This window comes from Haliaeetus leucocephalus, unplaced genomic scaffold (genome assembly GCF_000737465.1).
Source record: "Haliaeetus leucocephalus isolate CR32 unplaced genomic scaffold, Haliaeetus_leucocephalus-4.0 Scaffold526, whole genome shotgun sequence".
In the NCBI taxonomy this organism is placed as follows: Eukaryota; Metazoa; Chordata; class Aves; order Accipitriformes; family Accipitridae; genus Haliaeetus; species Haliaeetus leucocephalus.
The window spans coordinates 267,224-290,453 of record NW_010972962.1 but is presented as its reverse complement, the minus strand read 5'-3'; the positions used below and the strand labels follow the sequence as shown (position 1 = coordinate 290,453).

At 37.0% G+C, this 23,230-nt stretch overlaps 1 protein-coding gene across 1 annotated transcript in view; it reads right to left on the bottom strand.

Moving 5' to 3' along the window:
• Positions 1 to 23,230, bottom strand: part of LOC104837413 (usherin-like) — a gene marked incomplete at its 5' end in the record, with an annotated part of 349,356 nt that overhangs the window by 60,890 nt on the left and 265,236 nt on the right. Inside the window, 8 exons of the mRNA XM_010576524.1 lie at positions 7,224 to 7,381; positions 8,077 to 8,260; positions 8,795 to 8,902; positions 15,674 to 15,872; positions 17,677 to 17,831; positions 18,421 to 18,618; positions 19,012 to 19,222; positions 21,629 to 21,852. Coding sequence (XP_010574826.1) covers positions 7,224 to 7,381; positions 8,077 to 8,260; positions 8,795 to 8,902; positions 15,674 to 15,872; positions 17,677 to 17,831; positions 18,421 to 18,618; positions 19,012 to 19,222; positions 21,629 to 21,852 — 1,437 coding nt within the window. The remainder of the gene's footprint in view (positions 1 to 7,223; positions 7,382 to 8,076; positions 8,261 to 8,794; positions 8,903 to 15,673; positions 15,873 to 17,676; positions 17,832 to 18,420; positions 18,619 to 19,011; positions 19,223 to 21,628; positions 21,853 to 23,230) is intronic.

Here is a 23,230-nt window from a genome sequence, read left to right as displayed (position 1 = left end):
TTGTGAAACAGAGAAGAAGCAGTGATTATCTGAAATACTAACAGCAGTGCAGGACAACTTCAAAGAGGCATTAATCATATGCAATTTTAAATGTAAGCCCCCTCTGGAAGTTTTACCTACAGCCTCTTTTGGAAACTACAACCATTTAAATATAAACTGAAACAGATCCATCTACAGATCACAACCAGAAGACAGACATTACAGTTCTTAGTTAAAAATCAAAAGTCAATTCAGTCAATGCCTGTGTTGCAATTGCTGCTTCTGGGAAAAGTGACCTTATGACTGGGAACCATGCAGCTTTTATTTTTTTATTTTGGAGGAGCGACAGCTACTAAGCACTGCTGTTTGAATATAGAGTCATATGATCAAAAAAGTTAATTGCCACCATCCAGCAAAGGATCTGGTTTTAGCCCAGCAGCAGTAGCTGAGTGTAGGTTCTTAGCCTGCTTTACCAGTAAAGTACAATACACTAGCTTGAACCAAGAAACATATCATTTCAACTGATATAAACCCAAACTGTTTAGTTTTTGTTGAAGAAAAAAACCCTCAATTTTTACTATTTTGTTTTAATTCAAACATTTCCCCCATCTATTCCTCTTCCCATACTGTCAATTACTAATTTTCCAGCTCTGTTGAGAAGCTGAAAAAAACCCCAGTTTCTCCACAAGAAGAAGCTAAACCATATGCCATCCCATCAGAATGATCAGCAGAGGTTCCTGGATCTTCTTGTGTTTCCTCCCACATGACTTCTCAAGGGGTTTTTTTTTTGGTTTGGTTTTGTAATTAGGAAATGGGCTGTAGGCTTTTTATTTTTTGTCCACTATAGACTGTTCTATGCAGACAGCAGCAATTTCATGAAACCAAGAGAATAATTAAAGAAGAATGTTTGTTAAGTGTGTTTCCTTCATTCCACAGTCACGTAAGGCACAGTCTTAAAAAAGAACAAAGTAGACAAGGTACCTTTCTGAAATGAGTCAAGATGTATCTGATTGGTAAGAGCACATTTGTCTTTCAACACAACACCTACTTTAGATGTCACAGAGATGTCTTTGTGATTGCACCAAGAACCAGATGCCTATGAGCAGTTCTGGGACTTGTCCAGATCTTGAGAATCTTTCCATTCTTAACTTTGGAAAACAACTCCATTCTTTCTCCTAATTGCGGCTTTGGTCCTTTTCTGATAAAGTATCTACATTGACACTATTACCCTGAAGCTACAAAGAGCATTTTTTTCCACTGTTGTGCATCTTTTAGATGGATTTTTTTAGCTAAGTATGTATGTGAATATGCACATTAACCAAAAAAAAAAAAAGTTTACAAGAAATCAGAGAGATTTCAAGTTTATCTGTGGTACTATAAACAACAGATGTACTTTGGAAGATCAGAAAAATCTTTGAAATACCAAGTTTTTACAATTCTCAGAAGAAAAATAGGACGTGAAAATCCCAAAGAAATAAGATGCTGCTGCCTCACTAGATGCTAGACAAAGGAAATGCCATTACACTAAAAAGCTGAAAAAATAGCCCTGAAGTGGAGGCATGACTTCAATCTTATTCAACTGCTCAGCTTACAGGAAGAAAAAAGATGCTGATATTAGCTGTTGGAAGAGGTGAAGGGAGAAGGAGACAGAAAGTGCAAAAAATCCCACTGTAAAATTTTCCTTTTTCAGTGTAAAAGTTTCAAGGAAAACACCAAGACCTAATCATTAAGAATGGAATAATAGAAATACAACTTTTAAAGTCATGCAGGATGTTACAGAGTAAACTTCTGAAAGGTGATCTTGAAGTAGGTGGTTTCTGCAACAAAAAAAATTATATTTTGTCTGTGATATATGGAAGATGAAATGCTCCAGAAGAGTGCACTTGAGTGTGCATTGTATAATTATACCAGTAATTAAAGGTATACTATTACAGCTAAACTGTGACCTTTTTTATTCTTTTCTTTTTTTCTATAATTGGAGTGCCTGTAAAGGATACAACAGAAGATCTGAAAGTAAGAGCTTGAAATGGTAGACAGCACATCAAATAGAAACCTTTTTTTAATCTTGTAGTTAAGGTCCCCTTCTTCTCCAATCCTGACAATAGACCAGATATTTCAGCCAGAAAAACCCACCACCTTATGAAAGTGACACATAATTCACTTTTGTGCATCTGATCAGTGCATATATTCTAGGCAAAATTCACCAGAAACCTTTGAATTGGAACTATTCAGAATGCTTGATTTCCCAAGGAAGATTAAATACAAACAAGGACAGCTGAATCCAGCCATCAATATGCAGCAAAGGACACATTTCAAAATAATTGGCCTATCCATGTCCAACATTCAGTCCATATCTCAGCAGAAATGCTAAAAAACCCCAAACAACGAAAACCTAAAATCTTAAAATTCTGCTAAATGTTGCAATATATTGGGAATGGTACCAATAATAAATATGCTCAGGAGAAAAAATAATCTCAAGTGAACATGAAATTGTAAATAAAACCAAGTAAACATCCTGAAAAATTCCAATATCCAATGGAAATCCTTCTACAATTTGATGAAATTTGTTGAATGCTAAGATCAAAGGTCCATTTTATAATCTGAAAAATAAAAAATATATACTCATACAACACAGAAACTTGTAAAAACCCCCTTTCTTCCAGAATAGCCTTCAGCATCTGCACCCAGTCTGAAACTACTACCTTCTGTGTTCTGATGACTGAAGGAAACAAAATGGGCATATTTGTTACAGTCAGCTGGGAAACCACACGACTTGGTTAGTTCCAGAGTTCATAAATTTATGTCAGAATAAAAGGAACCGTAAAAGCACAAGTGAACCAATTTAGCCTAAGTGTAAATGGCAGTTTTGTTATTTGGTGTCAAAGTTACCATGAGCACAATGACAACCTGCCATAACACATTTTCATGTTCACTAAAGAACAAGGATTTAGTTGGTTAATATTCCCAGCAATACTCTTTTTCATAATTTACAACAACTAGATGCTGATAGGTTATTTAACATTTATGAAGTTAAGATGTAATCAGAAAAACCCTGATTATCTTTACAAATAAAAAAGTTAAATTATTCCACTTTTTTTCTCTGCGACTTCATTTCACAGCAGGTGCACATTTTGCAATGGGACAAGTCAATCAAACTGAACCTTGTTTTTTTGTGGTCATATTTGGATAACATTTAATGCACAATTCTGTGCAAAACTCTGCAAATTAGGGTTGACGGCTCTGTGTACTTCAAAACTAGGGTAGGTCAAAAATAGAATTTGCAGCACAACATGCTTAGAATTGGGGGGAAAAAAGCTAGTCTGTTTTAAAGACTGGTCACCAAAAATCTGTTTGAAGTCAGTTGCTGAAAAATTGTTTAATATGATGTAAAACCCAATCACAATTAAAGCAAAATACTTGAACTGTTTCACTTATAGTAAACAAAATAAGAGTGTCACATCTTGTATTTAAAAACAAGTAAGAGTAAAGTTGTATTTTAATATTTAACTTCACAAAATAAAACAATCTATTTGGCTTCCTGAGATTAAGTATTTACATTAAGCTTCAAATATCCATATATCTCATTCTGGTTGTATCAAGTATTCCCAACAAGACTCTGAAGACAGTAACAGCTGGAGATGCTGCCTGCCTTCAAGATGCAGAACTTTGGACACTGAGCTTGAAAAGCTTGTCCTACAGTGATGTGGAGCAAACAATAATTTACATGAGAAAACAAAAATGAGGAAATGTAACATTGGCTTAGCAAAAGTCAGAACAATTTGTTAGGCCACCAATAAAGGAGAAACCAGGTTAGCTGGGGAAGCTAAGAGACAAAGCTAGGAGACAAATAAATGTCATTCAAATACCAAATTTGATCTCAAGAATAAAGTAGGAATCCAGTCATGTTACACATCTTTCATTCTAATTGCTAAGCAAACCCAGAGGTGGATGAAGTAGACTGTTACAACATGATGAAAGAAGACATTTTAATCCAGATGATCATTAACATATGAAGCAAGTAACTCAGCAGCAGAGGACAGGATCCTCTTTTGAGTATGTTCAGCTTTCATGGTATCACCAGCAGCAACTGAAGATATCTAGAAGAATCAGGGCCCCAGTGAGGACCAGTGGGGTTGTCAATGAGTTGAAATGCATGATGGCTACCTGCCTACCTATCAATAACATTTATGGATATGCCTCGGGAGAATTATGTGGTGGGTTTTTTTCCATTCAGCTTTTCTGCTGCTATCCATGGCACTAATAGTTGTTCCATAATAATTGTAACATATCCTTCTGTACCGTATCAGTGAAATGTACCGTACCTTTGAGGTCTGTGCACTGAGGCAATACAACACAAGATAATGGGATACCTATTTCAGAAAATAAAGTCCTATTTTCCATAGTGACTGAGGTGTGTCAAATATTTTTTCTGAATCCATCACTTTAACCACTACTCGGCCACATTGCTATTTAGCTAAGTCAGGAGTATTGAAATGCTACATATCTATAAAGTCATAAGATTTAGATACATTACAGATGTTGAAACATTAAAATTAAAGCCATCCAAAAGGAAAGCCTGTGTAATATGATGTCTTAATTAATCCTGAGGGTGATTATTTGACCCAAATTTATTACAGCCGATAAGATAGAATGCCAAAGCATCCCTGATATCCACAGACAAGAAGACACTATGACCAACTACCCTCTCATCAAAACTTGGTTAATAAAAAGCACTTTTTTTCATGGACACTATACCAATTAAAACAACTGTCTCGTCCAAGAGTGACTGCCAAGCCTGACAATCCTTATAACAAACGCTGCATTCTGGGTTTATAAGAGAAACCTCTATTATCTCAATATAGCCTATTGTGAAACAAGGATTTATACACAGAAAAAAATAGATCAGAAAAAAAAAAAGTTACTCCATGCACAATGACATAAATAAGGATAAAAAGTTGTAGACTCTTTAGGCTAATCCTACCAAGCTGGCATCTGCATGCATAGGACCTGTTAATGGGATGTATGCCATTCCAGAAGATCAGAACCCCCAAAACAAACCTCCACCTGCATCCCCGACAGTCTTCCTCTTGGGAAAAAAAACACGAGGAGCACAAAGGTCTCAGAATAAGCATGAAGCAGGATTATGAAGGGGTCAAGAATTAAGTTCCTAGCTTCTGCATATACCTATGCTTCTGCATGCAGGGTTTCTTTTAGTAGCATTAGTAGCATTTAGTAACATTTCTCTGCTGTTAGTACTCCCCATTCCTGTAAGATCAGCTAGTGGCCCTGAGGTGCTATAATAAAAGGAACAGCAAGTTTTGCTTTCCTGCCTACCTAACAGGGGCACTGTATGAAAAACAATCCTTTATTCATACTTAAAAACTTAAATAATTGTCCCCACAACGAGAAGGCAGAGAGGAAGTGACTGAGTCACCACATACGCATGAAAGTGAGATGAGTGTTCAAGGTGCATCCCAGTACCCAGGAAGAAGGACATGTGCCTTCCCCTGACTGAGGAGAATGATTCCTACAGCCATGTGAATACATCAACCCTGCATCCTCTACAGAGCCATAATGTCCAGCCTCCTCCTCATCCCTCTGATCATGTGGTTTCAGGAATACATGAACCTTTGTATGCACAATCTTAACTGCAACATAACCAAATGTACTACACAGAACCTGATTCTCCTTGCAGGCTTGTAACCTATTGCAAGTAACAGGAATTTGAGCAGCTGGAAAAGAAAAGGTCTAGAACAACAAGGACGAGCTTTTCTGGGAAACTCTTCACAAGCCTACACTATTCCAGTATATTCTTGTGTTTTAAATCTATTTGTAATGTTGCTGAATATTTTGTACCTTAAATTATATTTATTATAAAAACTATAACATAGCATGAGTCACTTTCCAATAAAACCAACTGTAGATTATATGCCATTCGAATTCACCTGCCTTCTGCTGGGTTCTAAATCCTTTCAGGCAGTAAGGGGAAAAGTTTAATTTAAGATTTTAATCTTTTTCATATATTATAGCATTTCTATAATGGATTTTGTGCTTCTGAAAACTAAAAGATTGACAGCTCAGGGTATTATAGATTTATTAATCATTGCTTAAATGGGTAGGGTGAACGCTGCTAAGCACTGCCACAGTACTTGCGATCCCAGCCTTGAAGGCAAAATACTTTTTCTAGGTGACTTTATTTTTAATGCCGATTGACTCTACTGTGACTGCTATGCAAGGAAAGAACATTCTAAATAATTAGGAAGAGGAGACATCAAAAAATTCCCTGAGTTCATTGATAAAACACATATTGCTGTTATTGCAATATGCAAACATCTGAAGTTTCTAAACAAATTGACCTTATTTTAACTGAAAAAGCAATACCTAGAAACTGGCAAACACCTTGCTGGAGATGAACTACACTAGACAGAAAATTGTTCATGTACAGTGCTCTCATCGTCCCACAATAACTACAGCATATCATCTTTATAACATCAGTAAAGTACACCAATCACTTAAGTTACAATCTATATTAATGAAACAGAGCGCAGTCTCTCATATAAAAAGATGCTATTATTCAATTATTCCTTCTTAGCCTACCTCTGTAGCAGGCCAAGGCAACCTGGTGATGTTCAGGAGAAGTGTAACAAGAGGAAAAATATTTCTAGGCCTTTGCTGACCTACCCTCCTGCAAGGTAACATGTCCATATAACACTATGGTGCTCTGGCGAATGAAATTTACTCAATCAGGTCAAAGCTAGCACAGGATCTGTATTGTCACACTCTTACATCTTTTGTTAAAGGAGCTCAACACTGTATACATGCAGGACAACAGGACATTGTAATTGCCAGGATAGCTATCAAGACATCATCAACCCAAAAGGCTGGCAGGTTTCCCTGTCAATAACGCAGGTTAGTCTGAACAGAAGGGAAAACTTATTTTCAGTGTGACTGGTTTTTTTTCCATAATACTTGCACTCAATAATAGTTTATAAGATCAAATTAACATACGGATTTTTGATCAGCTAATCCTCACAATACCCATGTCAAGTATATAGGTCAATATTATTAAAATAATATGTCTCTAGGAAATGGCAGCTTTAGATACTGGTTATTTAAATTGCACAAACACTAAAACCAAATATGAAGAATACAAATATCAGAATGATTCAGCTGCCTGCCTGAATATACTAATTTTTCCATCCTTTCAGTTTGCTACGAAGTACTACATAGAAATACATTTTTACCTGGCACATCCCAAGCTAGAAATATAGAATATGCATCAATTACTGTGACATTATATGGGACATGAATTTTCTCTGGTGTTCCTACTGGTGTTTGTATAACATATTTATCACTAGTGTTGCTGCCGCCCCAAGTGCTGGCTTCCAGCTGGTAAACATATCTGCGCAAACACAAAAAGATCAGTAGACACTATGGTTAGAAGCTTTAGGCATATCAGTAATAGAACATTTCCATTTCCACCAATTTAAAGTGAATAGACTATACAAAGGGTATTACAAACACTGCATTAGTGAAGATTTTCACCTTTAAGTTTTCTTAATGTGAGAGAAGTAACTCTTTACTTATCATAATAATAATTTTAATACTAGAATTCACATTGACTCAGAAAGTGTCAAAACCAATTTCAGAATGGCCTCTATAAAAATATCAGTAGCTGCTACTTTTCAGCCAGTATGTTCAATATGCACAGAAACATTATAAACCATGTGCAGTGCTGTCTGCTATATAAAGACTTGAATTTTTCTAAGTATATTCCATGAGGGGAAAAAAAAACCCCGAACAACCAATGAGCCAACAACAACAAGCCAAGGGGGAAGAAAAAAAAAAGGCTCCCCCTCTTTGAATTAGAATGGCCTATTCTCAAAAAAGTAAAAAAAGAGAAGTCCTTTGATAAAGGCTTTCCAATATTTGGAAGCCTCCTAGAAGTGCTCTACCAATTTTTCAGTAATTAAGTAATACTGTAAGACATTTTTCTTTTATTAAAAGAGTAACTTACATTTTGTACGTTTCACAAACACACATACATATACTATAAACACCTTTCACATATTACCAGGGATTTTTAACATGCCTTACCTACTGTTAGGCTGCAGGTTAACATCTGTGAAATTCAGGTCTGTACTGCCACCCAGGAAAATCTGTTCTCCATCACGAAATAATCGATACTGAGTAATGAGTCCATTGGGTTTCTTAGGTTCACTCCAGTAGATTTCCACTTCCGTTGAGCTGACTGTGATATGATGAGGTTTTGGCCATACCCCTATTAACACCACGATTACACTATTTTAATTTTGTGACACAACTATAAAGGTTTTTTTTTCCTTTCCCACAGTTTGTGCTGTTGCTTTCAGCAATGTAATGAAAGCATAAAACATTGCCAGAGAGAATGACAGAATTTAACACACTTTCTTTATTTATCCTGAATAAAATGCAACCAACTAGACAGGGTACAGATTAATGGAGGACAAGGCCGAAGGCTGCAGCCTTTATAAGCCCAGTTGTCTCTGCATATTCATTTGTGCTTTAAAAAATACACATCTGCTAAGTCTAAACTCACTGACTTAAAGATGAACTTGGGAAAATTGTCACAAAAAGAAAGTAGAAATGCAGTGCCAGACAGTCAGTATAAAAAGTAAGATACAAATACTCCAAGAGAGATGGTTTTTCTTGTGTAAGTTTATATATGATAGCTTGATGGATGATAGTGGAGTTTTGCACCTTGTTAAACCATCAGAAAATACAAGCCCATATGACCATCTCTTTGCAGTTCTATATGAATGTATTCTTCCCTTACCATGAGGAGCAGCTTGTAAAGTTTGACTTGAAAGTGGTTGGCTGGAAGCACACCCAACAGATGTGCATGCAGTAAGCATGAAACTGTAATTAGTATATGGCTGCAGACCTAGAAAGAGCAAACAGAGGTTAGACTGAGATGTTGACATCAGGCATCCCAAGAATTGTATCACTACACAGAAAGTTAGTGGACTTAAAGTAAACTTTTAATAATTTTTGTAAACATAAAATATGAACCATTCTTATTTTACATCTGAATAATACTGAAACGGTGAATTCTTGCTAATTTAGAGATATATCCTCTACCAGTTTAAAAGACCTGACAAAACAATTTGGATTGAATGTATGTCTATGCTGCAATGACTCTATGGATGCCCCTCATATAGACATATCTGAATTAGCTTCAAATCAATTCACTTAGATGGCACTTGCAGTGTAGTAACAAGAGTCCAGATCTAAGCCCAGATTATCATCTGAAAATTTACCCAGTTTCTACAGTGTAGGGTTTTTTTGTTTGGTTGTTTGTTTGGGGTTTTTTTGTTTGGTTTTGGTTTTTTGGTTGTTTTTTGTTTCACTGGATATTTTAAACTATACTTCTGTCTATACAAAACAGTTAAATGAACTGGAAAGCACCTAAACGTTCTTGGCATATCTCCATCACTGGTAACGGCCACAGAATTTCAAAGGTTTCTAACAGATAAGCACCTTAAAGTGTAATTGCTTAGAGTTTTGGACTTGAAAAGCTGAAGAGCCTGTAATGTTTTGATAATTTATTACAAGTATATTTGCAACAATAAGAAAAGATAATAAAATACTCTCTTACTTGAACATGAAATCTTCTACTATATTGCAAACAAGTCCAAAGACTTGTTTCTGCCCCCTTCCCAACTTCTATTTGTTCAACATTTTCCCCCTATTTTTTCCTATTTGTTAGATTTTATTATAAATGCTATAAAGCAGTTAGAAGCAGGACTGACAACCAAGCCCTCCACATTACAAGATATTAATTTTAGTTACTTGTGATTTTTTAAAATCTATTTTTTCAGCTCAAACCTTCTATGCTGGACATCCTTGAATGAGACTAAAAGAGAATATACTGCTTTGACCTTTCCTTGGAAATTTTCAAACATCCTTGTGCTGTGTGTCAATGACTTCAGATTTGACATCAAGTTGCCTGCAGCTTAAGAATTTGACTTTAGGACTCCTCATAAAATTGTACCCAAAATTTGGCTAAGATACTAAGCTTTTAAAATAGCCATTTCTGTACACCCATTAAAGGATTCTTACAGTTAAATTGTTAAAGATGCAGACCTCTGTGAGAGTATCTTGAACACCTCAGAGCTCAGCTTTAACTGCTGATCAGACTGCCTCACAGAGCATGCTCCAGTCCAGGTTACAGGGTCTTTGCTAAACTACTCTTTGGGGTATTTCTCAAAGTTGATCTTAAAAATGATATTACCGGGCACAGACACTGAAAACCTCTCTCTCACATGTTTTCAAGGACCCTCTTGTTAACACCTCATAATATATTAAAAAAAAGTTTCTGAGTGCAAAGGGGACAAACAGTGCAACAAGAAGCAGGAAATTATACACAAAACCTCTGAAAATATTAAGATTGCAAAACTGAACACTCATAAACTAGGAAATCCCAGTGTTAGGACACTGTATGATACGAATTGACCTCCTAAAATTCCCTCCAACTGTGGTCTCTGGCGTGCCTAATTGTATGTAATCTGAGACTTTTTTGTAGTGTCTACCCCTGGAGCATACAGTTGCTTTACTAACACCAACCAGCTGAGCATTGAAATGGCTTAATACAGTACAGGAAGAATAATAAAAACAAAACAAAAAAAACCCCAAAAGATTTCTCTCTCTCAGAAACAGGAGGCTGACTCAAAGAGACTGGGAGAAACAAAAACATCCCTGGACCTGCCAGAAGGCCATTTGGGATGTCTGGGACCTGGCTGTCAGAGCACCTGGTGTTATGCAAAACTTTATGTATCTGGGCACAACTGGTACCTTCAGCTTGCAGCTCCAAGAGCTCAGGAAATTCAGGTCCCAGGTCTCAGGCAGGGTGTCCAGAAAATGAAGAAGACATGGTTGTGACAAGCTGTGAAAGCTCGAGATGTGCCTTCCTCAGTACAACAGTCTGAACAGGTATAAATGCCCTCGGTGACAGAAGCCAACTGCCTTGATCCAGACACAGTCTCTCCTCCGTGCCACCCCACGCTTCATTCCCTGTAGCTCTCTAATCCGGCAGCCCACAGGATTCAAGAGACCTGCCAGGGCCTGTCCCGCCGCCCCAGCTGGGGAGCAGGGCAGGCCGGGGGCAGCCCCAGCCCCAGGACACAGGCCCACAGGTGGGCCCGACTGGGCAGGGCTGGGTGGGAGCTGGAGGCCAGCACAGCTGCCAGCAGGGATTGAGGGCAGCAGGCTGGGCCGAAATGGGGTCCTGGGTCTGTGGGCAGGGCTGGGGGAGGGCCCCAGGGGAGTCTGGCAGCAGCTGAGAGAGAGCTGATGTGGGAGCGCCCTGCAGCAGCTAGGCCGCCCTGTGTGCTGCCGCTTGACCATCCTCCCAGGACACTGCCCCTTCTCCTTTCTTTTGGCAGCCAGTGCCACCAGCTCCTCAGCGATCCACATTTTACCCCTCTGGGTTGGCACTATCCCTGTCGCCTCCCTCGCTGTGCTCCACGTTCACACAAACTTTGGGCTTGCACCTCCTTGACTTCCGCTGAGCAGAAACGAAATTTAGCTCTGGGCAGACGCAGAATTAGGCCCATCTACACCGAGATTCCCAGAAGGAATAAACCTACCAAACATAGCAAAAGCTGAGGCAGCAGTCCTACATACAGGAGCACCCCCCTCCCCCTTTTTTTTTTTTCTCCATTTTATTCCTCCCTGGAAGAGGTACAGCTTGTGGACTGAATGAGGCAGTAACCCTACATACAAATGACTACAGTACTGTGTAATGCAGACTGCTTGTGTGAAAGAGGCTGAATTAGGATTATACAGGTCAATTCATACATATTGTGCAGGTCAATTTTTAAGTGCGTGGCTTTGTGACCTTAATAACATACTTTTGATGTAGCTCATGTGCCTAATTGTAATTACTTCAAGAACCATGCGATTCTGTAACAAGAAAAAAATATCTGGGCAAGATATTTGTTTATAAACAAATCCTTGCTTATACCCAGTACGAAGATATTTTAATTATAGCGTATTACAAACAGAGAGAAAGAATAAGCAACAATTATGTAGAAAGGTAAAACCCTAAATGGAAGACATGCAGGCTGCTTACAAATTGAACAAGACGTGAAGGAGAGAAAATAAAGAGATGACTCAGAGGGACAGCCCTGGCTGTAACCTAATCATGAACTGGAAGAGAAGAAAAATCATCAGAACACTGCCTATAAAAGTAAGAAGGGAGAAGATGACAGTTGCAGACTAGAGAGAGGCAAAGGCATGGAGGAAAGCCAAGTATTTAACATTTCAGGATAGAAAAGATTACTGTGGCAACAAATTACTTGAATTCCCCTAAAGGGAGTCATGTTCACTTTTAAAGGAAACATGCATAATAAAGCAATACTCATTTACAACTACACTTTAAAGAGAAAAATGAGCATTAAAAAAGAGCACATGGTTTCACTAAATTTATTGGTGAAATTCTGATAGCTGAAACCTCTAGTCATATATGGAGCAGTCACAGCAGATTTTTACCTAGATTATTAAAGCTTTGCATTAAACCCCTTGTCTTATGCATGCTTTGGAAAGCTCTGTGCAAATCTATGTATGTGATTAATAAAATAAAAATAACAAGTAAGATAATCTTGAAACATAAACAGCATTTTGCTTTTCCAATTTCTCTACTTGATTGTTCACTAGGGGATACTTCTCTCCTTTTCTTTTTTGGTCTATTATTGTGGGGGAGGTTTAATTCTTTCTTTCTTTTTTTTTTTTTTTAAACTTAGCAATCTATTTTGTTATTGCAGCATTTGTCATTAGCCAAAAGGCTGTGAAACACTGTTTTTTAAGAATGCATTGTTCTGTTAGCCAAATCAATTCCTTCTGATACTCTTTGTCTCCATTTGTGGGTATGGCTCCGGCAAGGTCATTAATTAGATCCCAGGATAACGCTTCTGGGCCCCGCCATGGGAATTTTACTCAGAAGGATGTCAGATTGCTGACCACAGCTTCACACAACCCCTCCACCCCCAAGAGTTTCCTTTAGATAAATATTAGTAATGATTTGGTGCTGCATGGAGATAAGAGTTGACCAGTGACAACATTTCTGTATCTTCTCAGTTTTCACTACCCTGAAATGGAGAATATGTTCAGATGAAAGAATTTCAAAACATTCAGTCATAAAGTATTTCTTAATATTGTTTCTTTTACTGAAATAAACATCAATGGTCCTTCTTGGCTTTTACCTAAAGATGATTGATCCCACAAATTCTTGATAAAGCCTCTTATGTGGGATATTTTTTTTAGTGTATTGAGAAGAGGGAGTTGAGAAGAATCTTTGCTATAAACCCACCTGCTGCTGCTGAAGAGGGCACTCTTAGCTTTCTTTTACAATTCACCTAATTATTTTCTTCAGTCTTACCCTCTGCCTGGCCCCCACTGCAAAGCATTAGCAGGCCCATTTGTAAAGTAGTAGTAACACAAAGTGAAACAATGCCATAACTGTCATCCAAATTGTTCTGTACAGGGTAGTGGAAGTGTTCAGTAATAAATGATATAAAAAGGTCTTTTATTGACAAGCTGCCATGTGCTGTTTGCATTAGAGAATATGAGAAGATGATGGCTGCTGCCCCTAGGTCCCAGTGGCATTCAACTCAGTGAGATAGCAGAAAATGCTTCAGTTTGCTTAAAGCATTGATAACACCTCTAAATAATTAACTGAGGACTTCCTGTCTTCAATTACTTAATGCTTTTTTTAACATCTTGAGAGGATTATAAGCAATTTATGGATTTCACGTGATGAGCACATTCACCACTATTCCCACAAAGCATTTGTGGGATCATGTTTCCAAAGCTTTGATGTAATTAAAAATAAGCAGCAAGACAATGGTGCAGTGGCAAGGTGCTAGCCTTCTCGTCTGTTATTTCCAAGACCCTAGATTCAAAGTCTCAAGAAATACTAATGCTACAGCTTCATTAATGTTCAACTGTTGCTCAGGGAAAAGAGGACAGTTTTGGGAAGAAAAAAAAAAAGAAGAAAAAGGAAGATGAGAAATTCAAAACATACATCCACAGGGAATAAGACAACAGTTCAAATATTTGAGATTATGTATGAAATAAATTTGATTGTTTTATGTTATTCTTTTAATTTAGAAAGCAATAATTATCCACATTGCTAAATCACTGCCATGAATTCCACATTATTATCCAATGAAGCTCCTGCAGAAAACAGCACAAGATTTGATTATGACTGTCAGGAGGAACGATCACTTATTTCACTCCTGGCTTAACATGGCAGCATTGGACAGTGGCTTAGCAGAACAGGCACACAAAAGGAAAAAAGATCCTTGTTTCTTATGAGGTAATTTCATTTCCTCTCTCTTCCAACTGGTAAGAAAAAATGTATTCTTTGCATTAAAATCTCAGTTACTCTGGAGGTATAACTGGAAGTGGGAGCACGAGAACTATTTTTCAATGGGTTTGATAAATCATTCCTTGTTGGTAGGTGTTCTTTACAGTATAAACTTACAACAGCAATTCTAAAACATGTACCATCAACTGGCATACTCTAGTTAATATCTCATGTGCAGAAGCACTGAATAAGGGGACAGGCATAATACACAGTTGATGAATTTCACACTTGAGCATGATATTGTCAGAGGGACAGCAATCCCTTACTCCTGAGTGACTACAGCAAGGACAAACTCTTTTAAAGCACTAAGGGATCCACTCTGACTCAGGACTCATGCTTTGAGGGGTGGCTGAGAGTGCCATACGTGCTGTATAGGTTTTATGTGCTCTAAATGAACTTCTACTCTTTGGGTGGCTATCATATGGTATGTATAGCATATGAATCTCTATGTTTCCTACTTGGGTGGGGGAAAAAAATGAAAAATTAATGTGTTTATGAATTCCTAAAAATCATAGATACAAGAATTTGATGAGCAACCTGAGGTCAAGCAGTGGAAAGAGATATCCCAGAATGCTTATGTTCCTGGTTTGTGTTCAACAGAAACATTTCTAAGAATAATTTTGCTTCAGTGTAACTTTCAAATATAACTAAAAATTGAGTATGTCAAAATAATACATTTGAGGTCTGAGTCAAACTTTCCCCCAAAATCCCTTGACTAAAGCTCCTTTCGGATACACACATACACTACTGAAATTTCACCAAGTATTTCGAACATAGCTATAAGCAATATATAAGATTATAAACAGAATCCAGGATCTTTCCCTTTCTGTCTTCCTTTCGTTTTTATTATCTCAGGCATAAAGAACTGGATCTTTCTTGCTCCTACACTGGTACACATTCACAGCAGTATTAGTGACTTCAACTGCATTACTGCACGTTAATGACAGTAAAAGAGAGAGTTGAATCTGTGTGACGGAATGGAAAGCCTACGCAGAATATCTGAGACCTTGAGCACACCACAAAGCATGCATCTTGAATCTAGCTGGATAGATTTATTTTAAAATTTTGAAATTAAATCTATTAATATTTTAACAAACAGCAGCCAGAATTGAAAGAACTGAAAAAAAAAAAAAAAATTAAGATATGTAAAGTCATGATAAAGCACTCTAAACTCTGCACAGTACTGGGGATTTAAAAGTTACTGTCAAGTAGCATTTTTAATATGTTAATACTGTCTTATATCTTAAGGACGAGACATTAGCCTGTCAGAGAGCTCTGTCTCCTTACCTGATAGTGTGTGCTGCATTCTGCTTGCAACATCAGTGTATACAAGTCCTTTCCCTACTTGAGTGATCTGGTACTCTCTGATGATACCATTTGGTTTCTTGGGTGCAATCCAGCTTAAATGTAACGCTGTTGAGTTCAAAGCACTGACGTCTGGTGGCTGAACACTCTCTGGGATTCCTTGGACAGTGACTGCAACTACCTGAAGACATATGAATTAAACAGCAATTTAATGTAATAGTACACTAGATACCATGATCAATGAGAATGTCACTTTTGTTTTAAAATGTTGTTTGGGCTGGCATATCATTACCAAGGGCCTGGAGAACTAGTTACTTTTTTCCTCCTTTTTCACAATGAAATCTGACCTTGAATACATTACATAAGTCTATGTCTACAATTTATCACAACAGGTTCGCCACGTTTTAGCTGCAGTGTATAGCACAGGGTGAAACAACAAAAACTGTATTGCTTGAAAACTCTTGATAACTCTCTTCCATATGGTTTGTCAGTGTCTCTGCATTTTAACTGCCTGATTTCATATATTTTAAGCAGCAGTAAACATGGGGCTAAGCCTCCATATATCCCATGCAATCTGAACTCTATTGTAGTTATTTGCAACTCCATATTTTTGTAAGGAAACCAAAAATTTTGAAAGATAGATTAACTTTGCACTTGTTAAACTCTTTCTACAAAAAAAAGGAAGAAAAAGGAAAAAGCTAATTTTCTATTGACACATCTCTACCATCTCCTACAGAGGCATTTCCAAATTACACTGGTTTAATAAGTGAGTCAGACCTTTCTCTCTTTGAGAATCACTTTTCTTTTTCTGTTATTACCACCATAAAGTATTTATATTATGCTGTAAATATAAAATGTGCCCTCCATAATATATTGTCTTAGTGCATTTGGTGGAATCAGTCCCTACTCGCAGACTTCAGTGTTTGCAACAGTAAACTCCTTAATTACTGGCACGTGAAGTAAGCAGGATTTATTAGTTCAGGCCAATGGTTGCAGCAACTCTGCCCACATAGCTTCCAGACCACAAGGTAGAGGTGTGTGCAGGTAGAGGACTATGTGCCTATCTCCATCCCTTTGCATTAGTGTTTCTTTTCTTATACTTTTGGTTGAGATTTCCACCCATAAGAAAAACATTTAAAAACCTGGAAAAAAAAATCAACTTTTTAATCCCATAGATATTATAATTACAAAGCACAGTCATTATTCCCCACTTCTGCCCCATAGACCTTACACTCACATTCCTAGAAATTAATTTTCATAGAGGCAAGAATATTATAATGAAAAAAAACTTAAATAGTTTTTCCAAATTATGAATAAGGCAGGTACTTTGCAGAATAGAAACTAGAGCTAGTTAAATAGTAATACTGGTGAAAGGCATCCGTGATTCAAAGTGATACAAAAGGAAATGAAGCAGGGACAAAGGGAGGGAAGAGATTCTGTTTGCTTAAAACTGAAGCAGAGGCAGGTTGTACACAAAGGAAGTGTAAAGCCTGAAGCAGGTGCAGACATGGAAAACCAGTGAAGGGTAATATACTAAAAGGAGGCTCAGAGTAAGAAGGTTGTTGAACAAATTGATAGACTAGAGCTAAAGCAGATAAACTAAGAAATACCAAGGAAGAAGAGGCTATAGACCTCCTAGTAAGAAGCAAAGATTTAATTTCAAAGCTTAGAGAAAGTGCATTTTAATATTCCTTACTCTATTCTATCATGTATAGCTTTGTCTTTAACAAACGTCAGTTCCTACAGTGCAATTTCAGCTTTGCCAAGACTGAGATACTGCTTTCTTCTGCTGCTTGCTCGTATCAACCTTAGGTTCCAAATAATCACCTGTCAGTAGTTGAATCTAAATAAGATTATTGATGTTTTTCATTTACTCAGTCAATAATCAGCATGTTTTCAAATTACACCTTTCCAAAAGCATTTTAATGTTACCACACTGGCTGATAAAATTCTGGCACCAGTTCCATAAAGACCAATTCACTAACCTTGCTGCTGTCTGTGCAACCAACAACAGTGCAGGCTCGCAGCTGGTATGAATATTCTTGGTATGGCTGGACACCACTTGTGTCCGTGAAGCTCATTTCTGTTCCTCTAAAACGCTCAATTCCATTTCGGAGAATGATATAGTGAATAATAAGACCTATTGCAGAAAGAAAGTTTTCCCTTTTGTTAGCTGAGAAATCCTGTGTGATGGTATACTATAATAATCTACTCTGCACATCAAAAATATTAAACGAAACCTCTAGGTGAACACCGCAACAGACAATCATCCTGTTTAAATGCCTAATGTCAATTACCAGCTACTGTCCTCAACCTCTACATCAACATCGCAGTATTTCTCATTTTTTAAGAGAGCTATTCCAAGTTTTCTCACTGTTTGAAAATCGTAAGCAAGATATCCTGAAAGAAACATGAGTATCACCCCCCCACACCCCGCGAATCCCCAAATATTTTGTAACATGATTGTAATTATCTTATTTGCCAATTACTATTACAACTGTTCTCAAAAGAGGCTTCTGGGCACTTCTTAGAGACGTACTAAACTGTCTTCTGTGAAGTTAGACTCTACTCTTACTTGCAATGAAAATTATCTCAGCCTAAAGCAAATTATTCTTGTAGAGTTTAGGAATACATGTATTTCAGACCCAGTGATTAAGAAATGTTTTGTGATTTTAGAACACTGTTAGTTGAATGATACAACATACTGTTTTTTTAACATATATCAATACCATTTGGTTGAAGTGGTTCCTCCCAGTTTAGAAGTATCATGTCTTCCCGATTATCCACTTTGGCCCATTTTGGTGGACTTACACCCTGTGGCACATCTTGCTTAGTGACAGCTCTGCTAATTTCACTGAAGCCTCTTCCATAGCTATTCCAAGCAGCCACTCTATACTCATATGTGATAAAAGGTTCCAGGTTCTGGTCTAGAAAAAGAAAGTTACATACGGATCAACTCAGTCTTATCAAAATACAGAATAACTTATTCTTTTCTGTGCCTATGGGACTACTTCTGTGTTTAAAGACAGATAGATATGGAAGTTGTTCCTTTAGTCAGTGTCATTTTCTGATATAGCATTATTTCTATCAACTTTTGTGAAAGCAGGTTTAGACCTTATGTATTCACTGAACTTTTTGCTTCTCATTTCATTTCCCTGAAGATACTGTCCTGATTCACAGATTAATTCTTAAAGAATGATACTTCGCTACAATTGCTTCACATTTAATTAGAATATTTGATAGCATTCAGGACATCTTTTTCTCCAGAGTGAATTAAATACACTAGCAAATCACCAATCTGATATGCCACTTTTCCTTACCTGTAAATGAATACTGGTTTGGGCTTCCTGTGTAGACACTCTCCTCTTCAGCTGGACACACACCTTCCTTTATCTCCCTTTCTGTAGCACTCTGTGAACCTTTTACCCATGCACAAATATTCTCCCTAGGATCAAAGTCGCATTTTCCACAATGTGCTGTTGCCTCCATAGATAAAGGGCAAAGGATATTAGCCTTGCATTCTTCCTTTACCTAAGGAATACACATACAATTTTAATACATTTATTGCATCTTCCTTTCTTTACAAATGCTTCCATTAGTATTTCTCTGTCTTTATGCAACATACAAATCAAGCAGCCACATGGAGTACGTTGATATTTCTAGCATATGGGAGACCCTTGCAGCCTTTGGCCTGTCTACTGTCTTTGGTCATTAATGCTTTTATAATCTTTTCTACAAGAAACACTTTTTTTTCTTTTTTTTTAGGGTCCTTGCATGAAAACATCACAAATTTTAACCACTGGAAGCCCAAATGGCTGGGTTTGTTGAAAGTAGAAGAGTCTATAATCAAATGAGAACAGGATTTTATCTGAGAATTTGAACATTCTGCTCCTGCAAAGCCCAATATCCCGTGGCAAATCAGTAGCAAATTCCCAGCCCCTCACACAGCTTGGCAAGTACACAAGAGGGCTCTCTGCAATTCCTTGGCAGCTGTCAAGGCTGAGAACTCTTATCCATGGGCGATATAAATTGTGTCCTCTACCACATCACTCCTAAACAGCAGTTTTGCTGCAATAAGAGGACCTCTGCAAACGTTGATGCAGATATAAGATTTAACCCATAAAGAACAATTCACAGAAATAGAAATATACACTGAACATCTGCAAGTTTCCATTAAAATTCATGAAATAATATTTTTGCCAAACCATAAGCTAGAGAGCAGTAATTCTCATAAAATATAGGTTGTTGCAGGAAGAAATATACTGCAATATTTGCTACAAATATTTCTGCCCATTAGGCTACAAGCTTTAGAAGGAAAAGCGAACAGATTATATCTAATGCTTCCTTAATTCACCTATTGAAATTAATTTGTTAGCTGATTATGAACTTCAGCTAATTTAATTTTCCAAACTTTCACAAAAATTATGTTGTGATAGATATCAATATAAGATGTAGGATATAGATGGATTGGATTCACATATAAAGTAGCCCCAGAATATATCTCAGAATATCAGTCGTTTTAATGTTAGTAAATCTATACATATCAGAAAGCCAGCACTGCTATCTCTTTTCTACTGCAAGTAAGCGAAATACAAAGTGCTTCCTTTGTTTATGCATTATACCTAAGGCATGGATCTAGCATGTTATCTACCAGAATGCATTAACCTGTTCTCAGCCATTTTTTGCCTTGCATGAACTACTAATACAATGCATTGAGAAACTGTAGCTGACTCATCACAACACTTGGATTTTCTCTAGGAGAAAATTATTCAGTCTGAAAATGAAATGACATTAAAACCTTGACATGAAAAGGAGAGGACGGAAAAAATATTTGTGTATTATCTTAGCAGATGAACGAAAAGTATACAGGAACACCTCTATGCGGCAGGATGGGCTCTGTTTTTCTTTTTACTTTAGTGATAAATTCCACAATATCTACATGATTTCCATATTGTAGATTTCACAATATCCAACCCTCTTTCTTTCTCTGCCACCCACTTTTTCCCTCTCTTTCTAAATATAAATAAATAGAAATATAAATTTATATTTATATAAAAGAATATACAGATATATAAACAGGGTTTCCATCCTTTGAAAGTTCATTTTCTTAAATAAAAATTGTAATAACAGTTGACAATATTTTTACAGCTTACGTATAACACCAAGATGTTAATTCTTGAAGATTTCTGTTGAATTCAACTGGAGTCGCAAGGCTACAGCTTTGAAAGTTTGGCCAAATTGTCTCATGCTGATACCTATAGTCACTGGCCACTCTTAGAAAAGACAGAATTAGACTTCATGGTGCTTTGTTTACTCTTACATTAAAACAGAGTAAAAAAAACCCCAGTATAACTCATGAGGCACGAAAGGCACCCAAAATATAATACCCTCATCGTTGCTAAAAGTTATACAGAGACCTATCCTAGTACTGCCGAAACTTATGCCAAAATTGCCACTGGTTTTCTACAGGATCAGGATTGAGTCCATCAAGAAAATATAAATTGCTGGGTTTTGGGGGTTTTTTTTTAGGAGGTTGGGGAATCTATGTTATACTGCCTGTCCAAATTGAAATGTAATAGCATTTTTATACTTCAGAACTGGCCACTTTAATTTCAATTTCCACTTAAAGAACATCAGGAACTGTGGTCACAGAACGGAAGCTGGCTATACATGCCAGTCTTGTTAGTATGCCAGCTTTTAGCCACTGTACTAATCTGAAGTGCTGGGCAACACTTCACAGAGGCAGCTAATCATTATTAATTCCTTTAGAATTCATTGCAATAACATCAATCATAGTGAACACATTCGGTATTAATATGGATGTAACGTGAAAATGAATAATGCACACAGGAGTTTTTATATTCCTATTTTAGAAAAATAGTTATGAACAGTGTATTTCTCTTTCCATCGTCAAATCAGAGCTTTTCTATCAATTACCTTCATCATCATTCCAGCTGAAATCTTGTCAGAGCAAACATATTTCAAAGGATTATATCCAACTCCATTACAGCATTCTTCGCTCATTGGAATAAGTTCAGTCTCACAGCATTTTACTGGCACTTGGTCATTCTTTCTAACATGTGCTAGGAACTCACCACTGGAACCTGAGCAGCATATGGTATCTGACATATTCACATATTCCTGCCCACAACAGAACATCCCTGAAACGAACAAACAAACAAAAAAAATCTGACTATGATATGTAAGTAAATAAATAAATAGATAGATGAAGAAAGGCGAAAGCTCAGAATGCAATATAGCTTGGCATAAAACCATCAGCAGCTGGAATTATGCAGATTTAGCTAAAGTGAGATTAAATTCAAACGTGAGGTGACTGAAGTAAGTGTCCTGACTTCTAGACCTGCTGAAAACAATGAAGAATTAGAGGAAAAAACAGGGATCCCCTACAATCAACTTACACCATTGCTGAACTTTTGTAAGAATCTTTGCTGTGAAATACCATACCAAGGTACTGTGCACAGCAGGTCGAAGACAGACTGTTGATGAAAATTTCCTGTAGAATGTAGAAATTGAGGAAGCTTCTCCATGTACTTTCCAGTCAGGTCTCATTCATCCCCCGTCACATGGGCAGTCTTCCAATAGTGCATCTCAGCATTCCAGAATGTTTCACGTTATGTTTTAAGTGGGGGTTCATACTAGGTATGTAGAACTGAATGGGTGACTTGCCAAATACCCACAGTGAAGCTTTGGTCATCTAATGCAGAGAATTATTCTTTAAGAAGTTAATATCTAAATATAATTTACATTTCTATAGTGGAATTGATAAGTTGCCAAAATTAATTCCACTGTCTTTCTTCTATTTTTAATAATTTTATTTTAAAATGAAAAGCTCATGATAACCAGTGTAATTTTCCATATATTCACATGAATTATTCTGCATCTGTGAAATACCAGTGTTGAACCTCACACCATTTAAAGAAAGGGGTATATTTTAACTCTGAACCAAATGCTACAAACAACTCTATAATTGGCAATGAAATAAATGTTATTACTAATTCAACTAGAAAGTTATCACACAAAAAAGCAAGGCTGTGACATACTGTTACATCTACAAAGTAGTTTGCATTTGACATAATTTCTGTAGTATGTAGGCATTTGACACACATGCAAAAGTGGCCACTTTTCTCACTGTCATTTATTGCAGCAAATCTCTCTTAGGAAGTCATACATAATGAAAATTACTTTTTAAGGGTATGATCCTGCTAAAGCATTCAGAGCATTTCATCCCAAACACTGGAATGACTAAAAATGGTGACGTTACTTGCATACTTTACCTTTTTTCAGGGCTGGTTCCATTCACAGCAATCAAACTGTGGTGTGATCACCAGCTCTCCAAGAGGTAAATATTTCCTCCTGTTCACACCCTTTTCCCAAATTGTCCTAGGATTCTACCAATTTTAAGTAGAGAATTAATGCAGAAAATTACTCAATTCAATACTAATAAGCAACTCAGACAGCCTCCAGGGACTTTTGACAGGCAAACTAAAATTTTGATAATGACCTGTTTTTCTGTTGAAA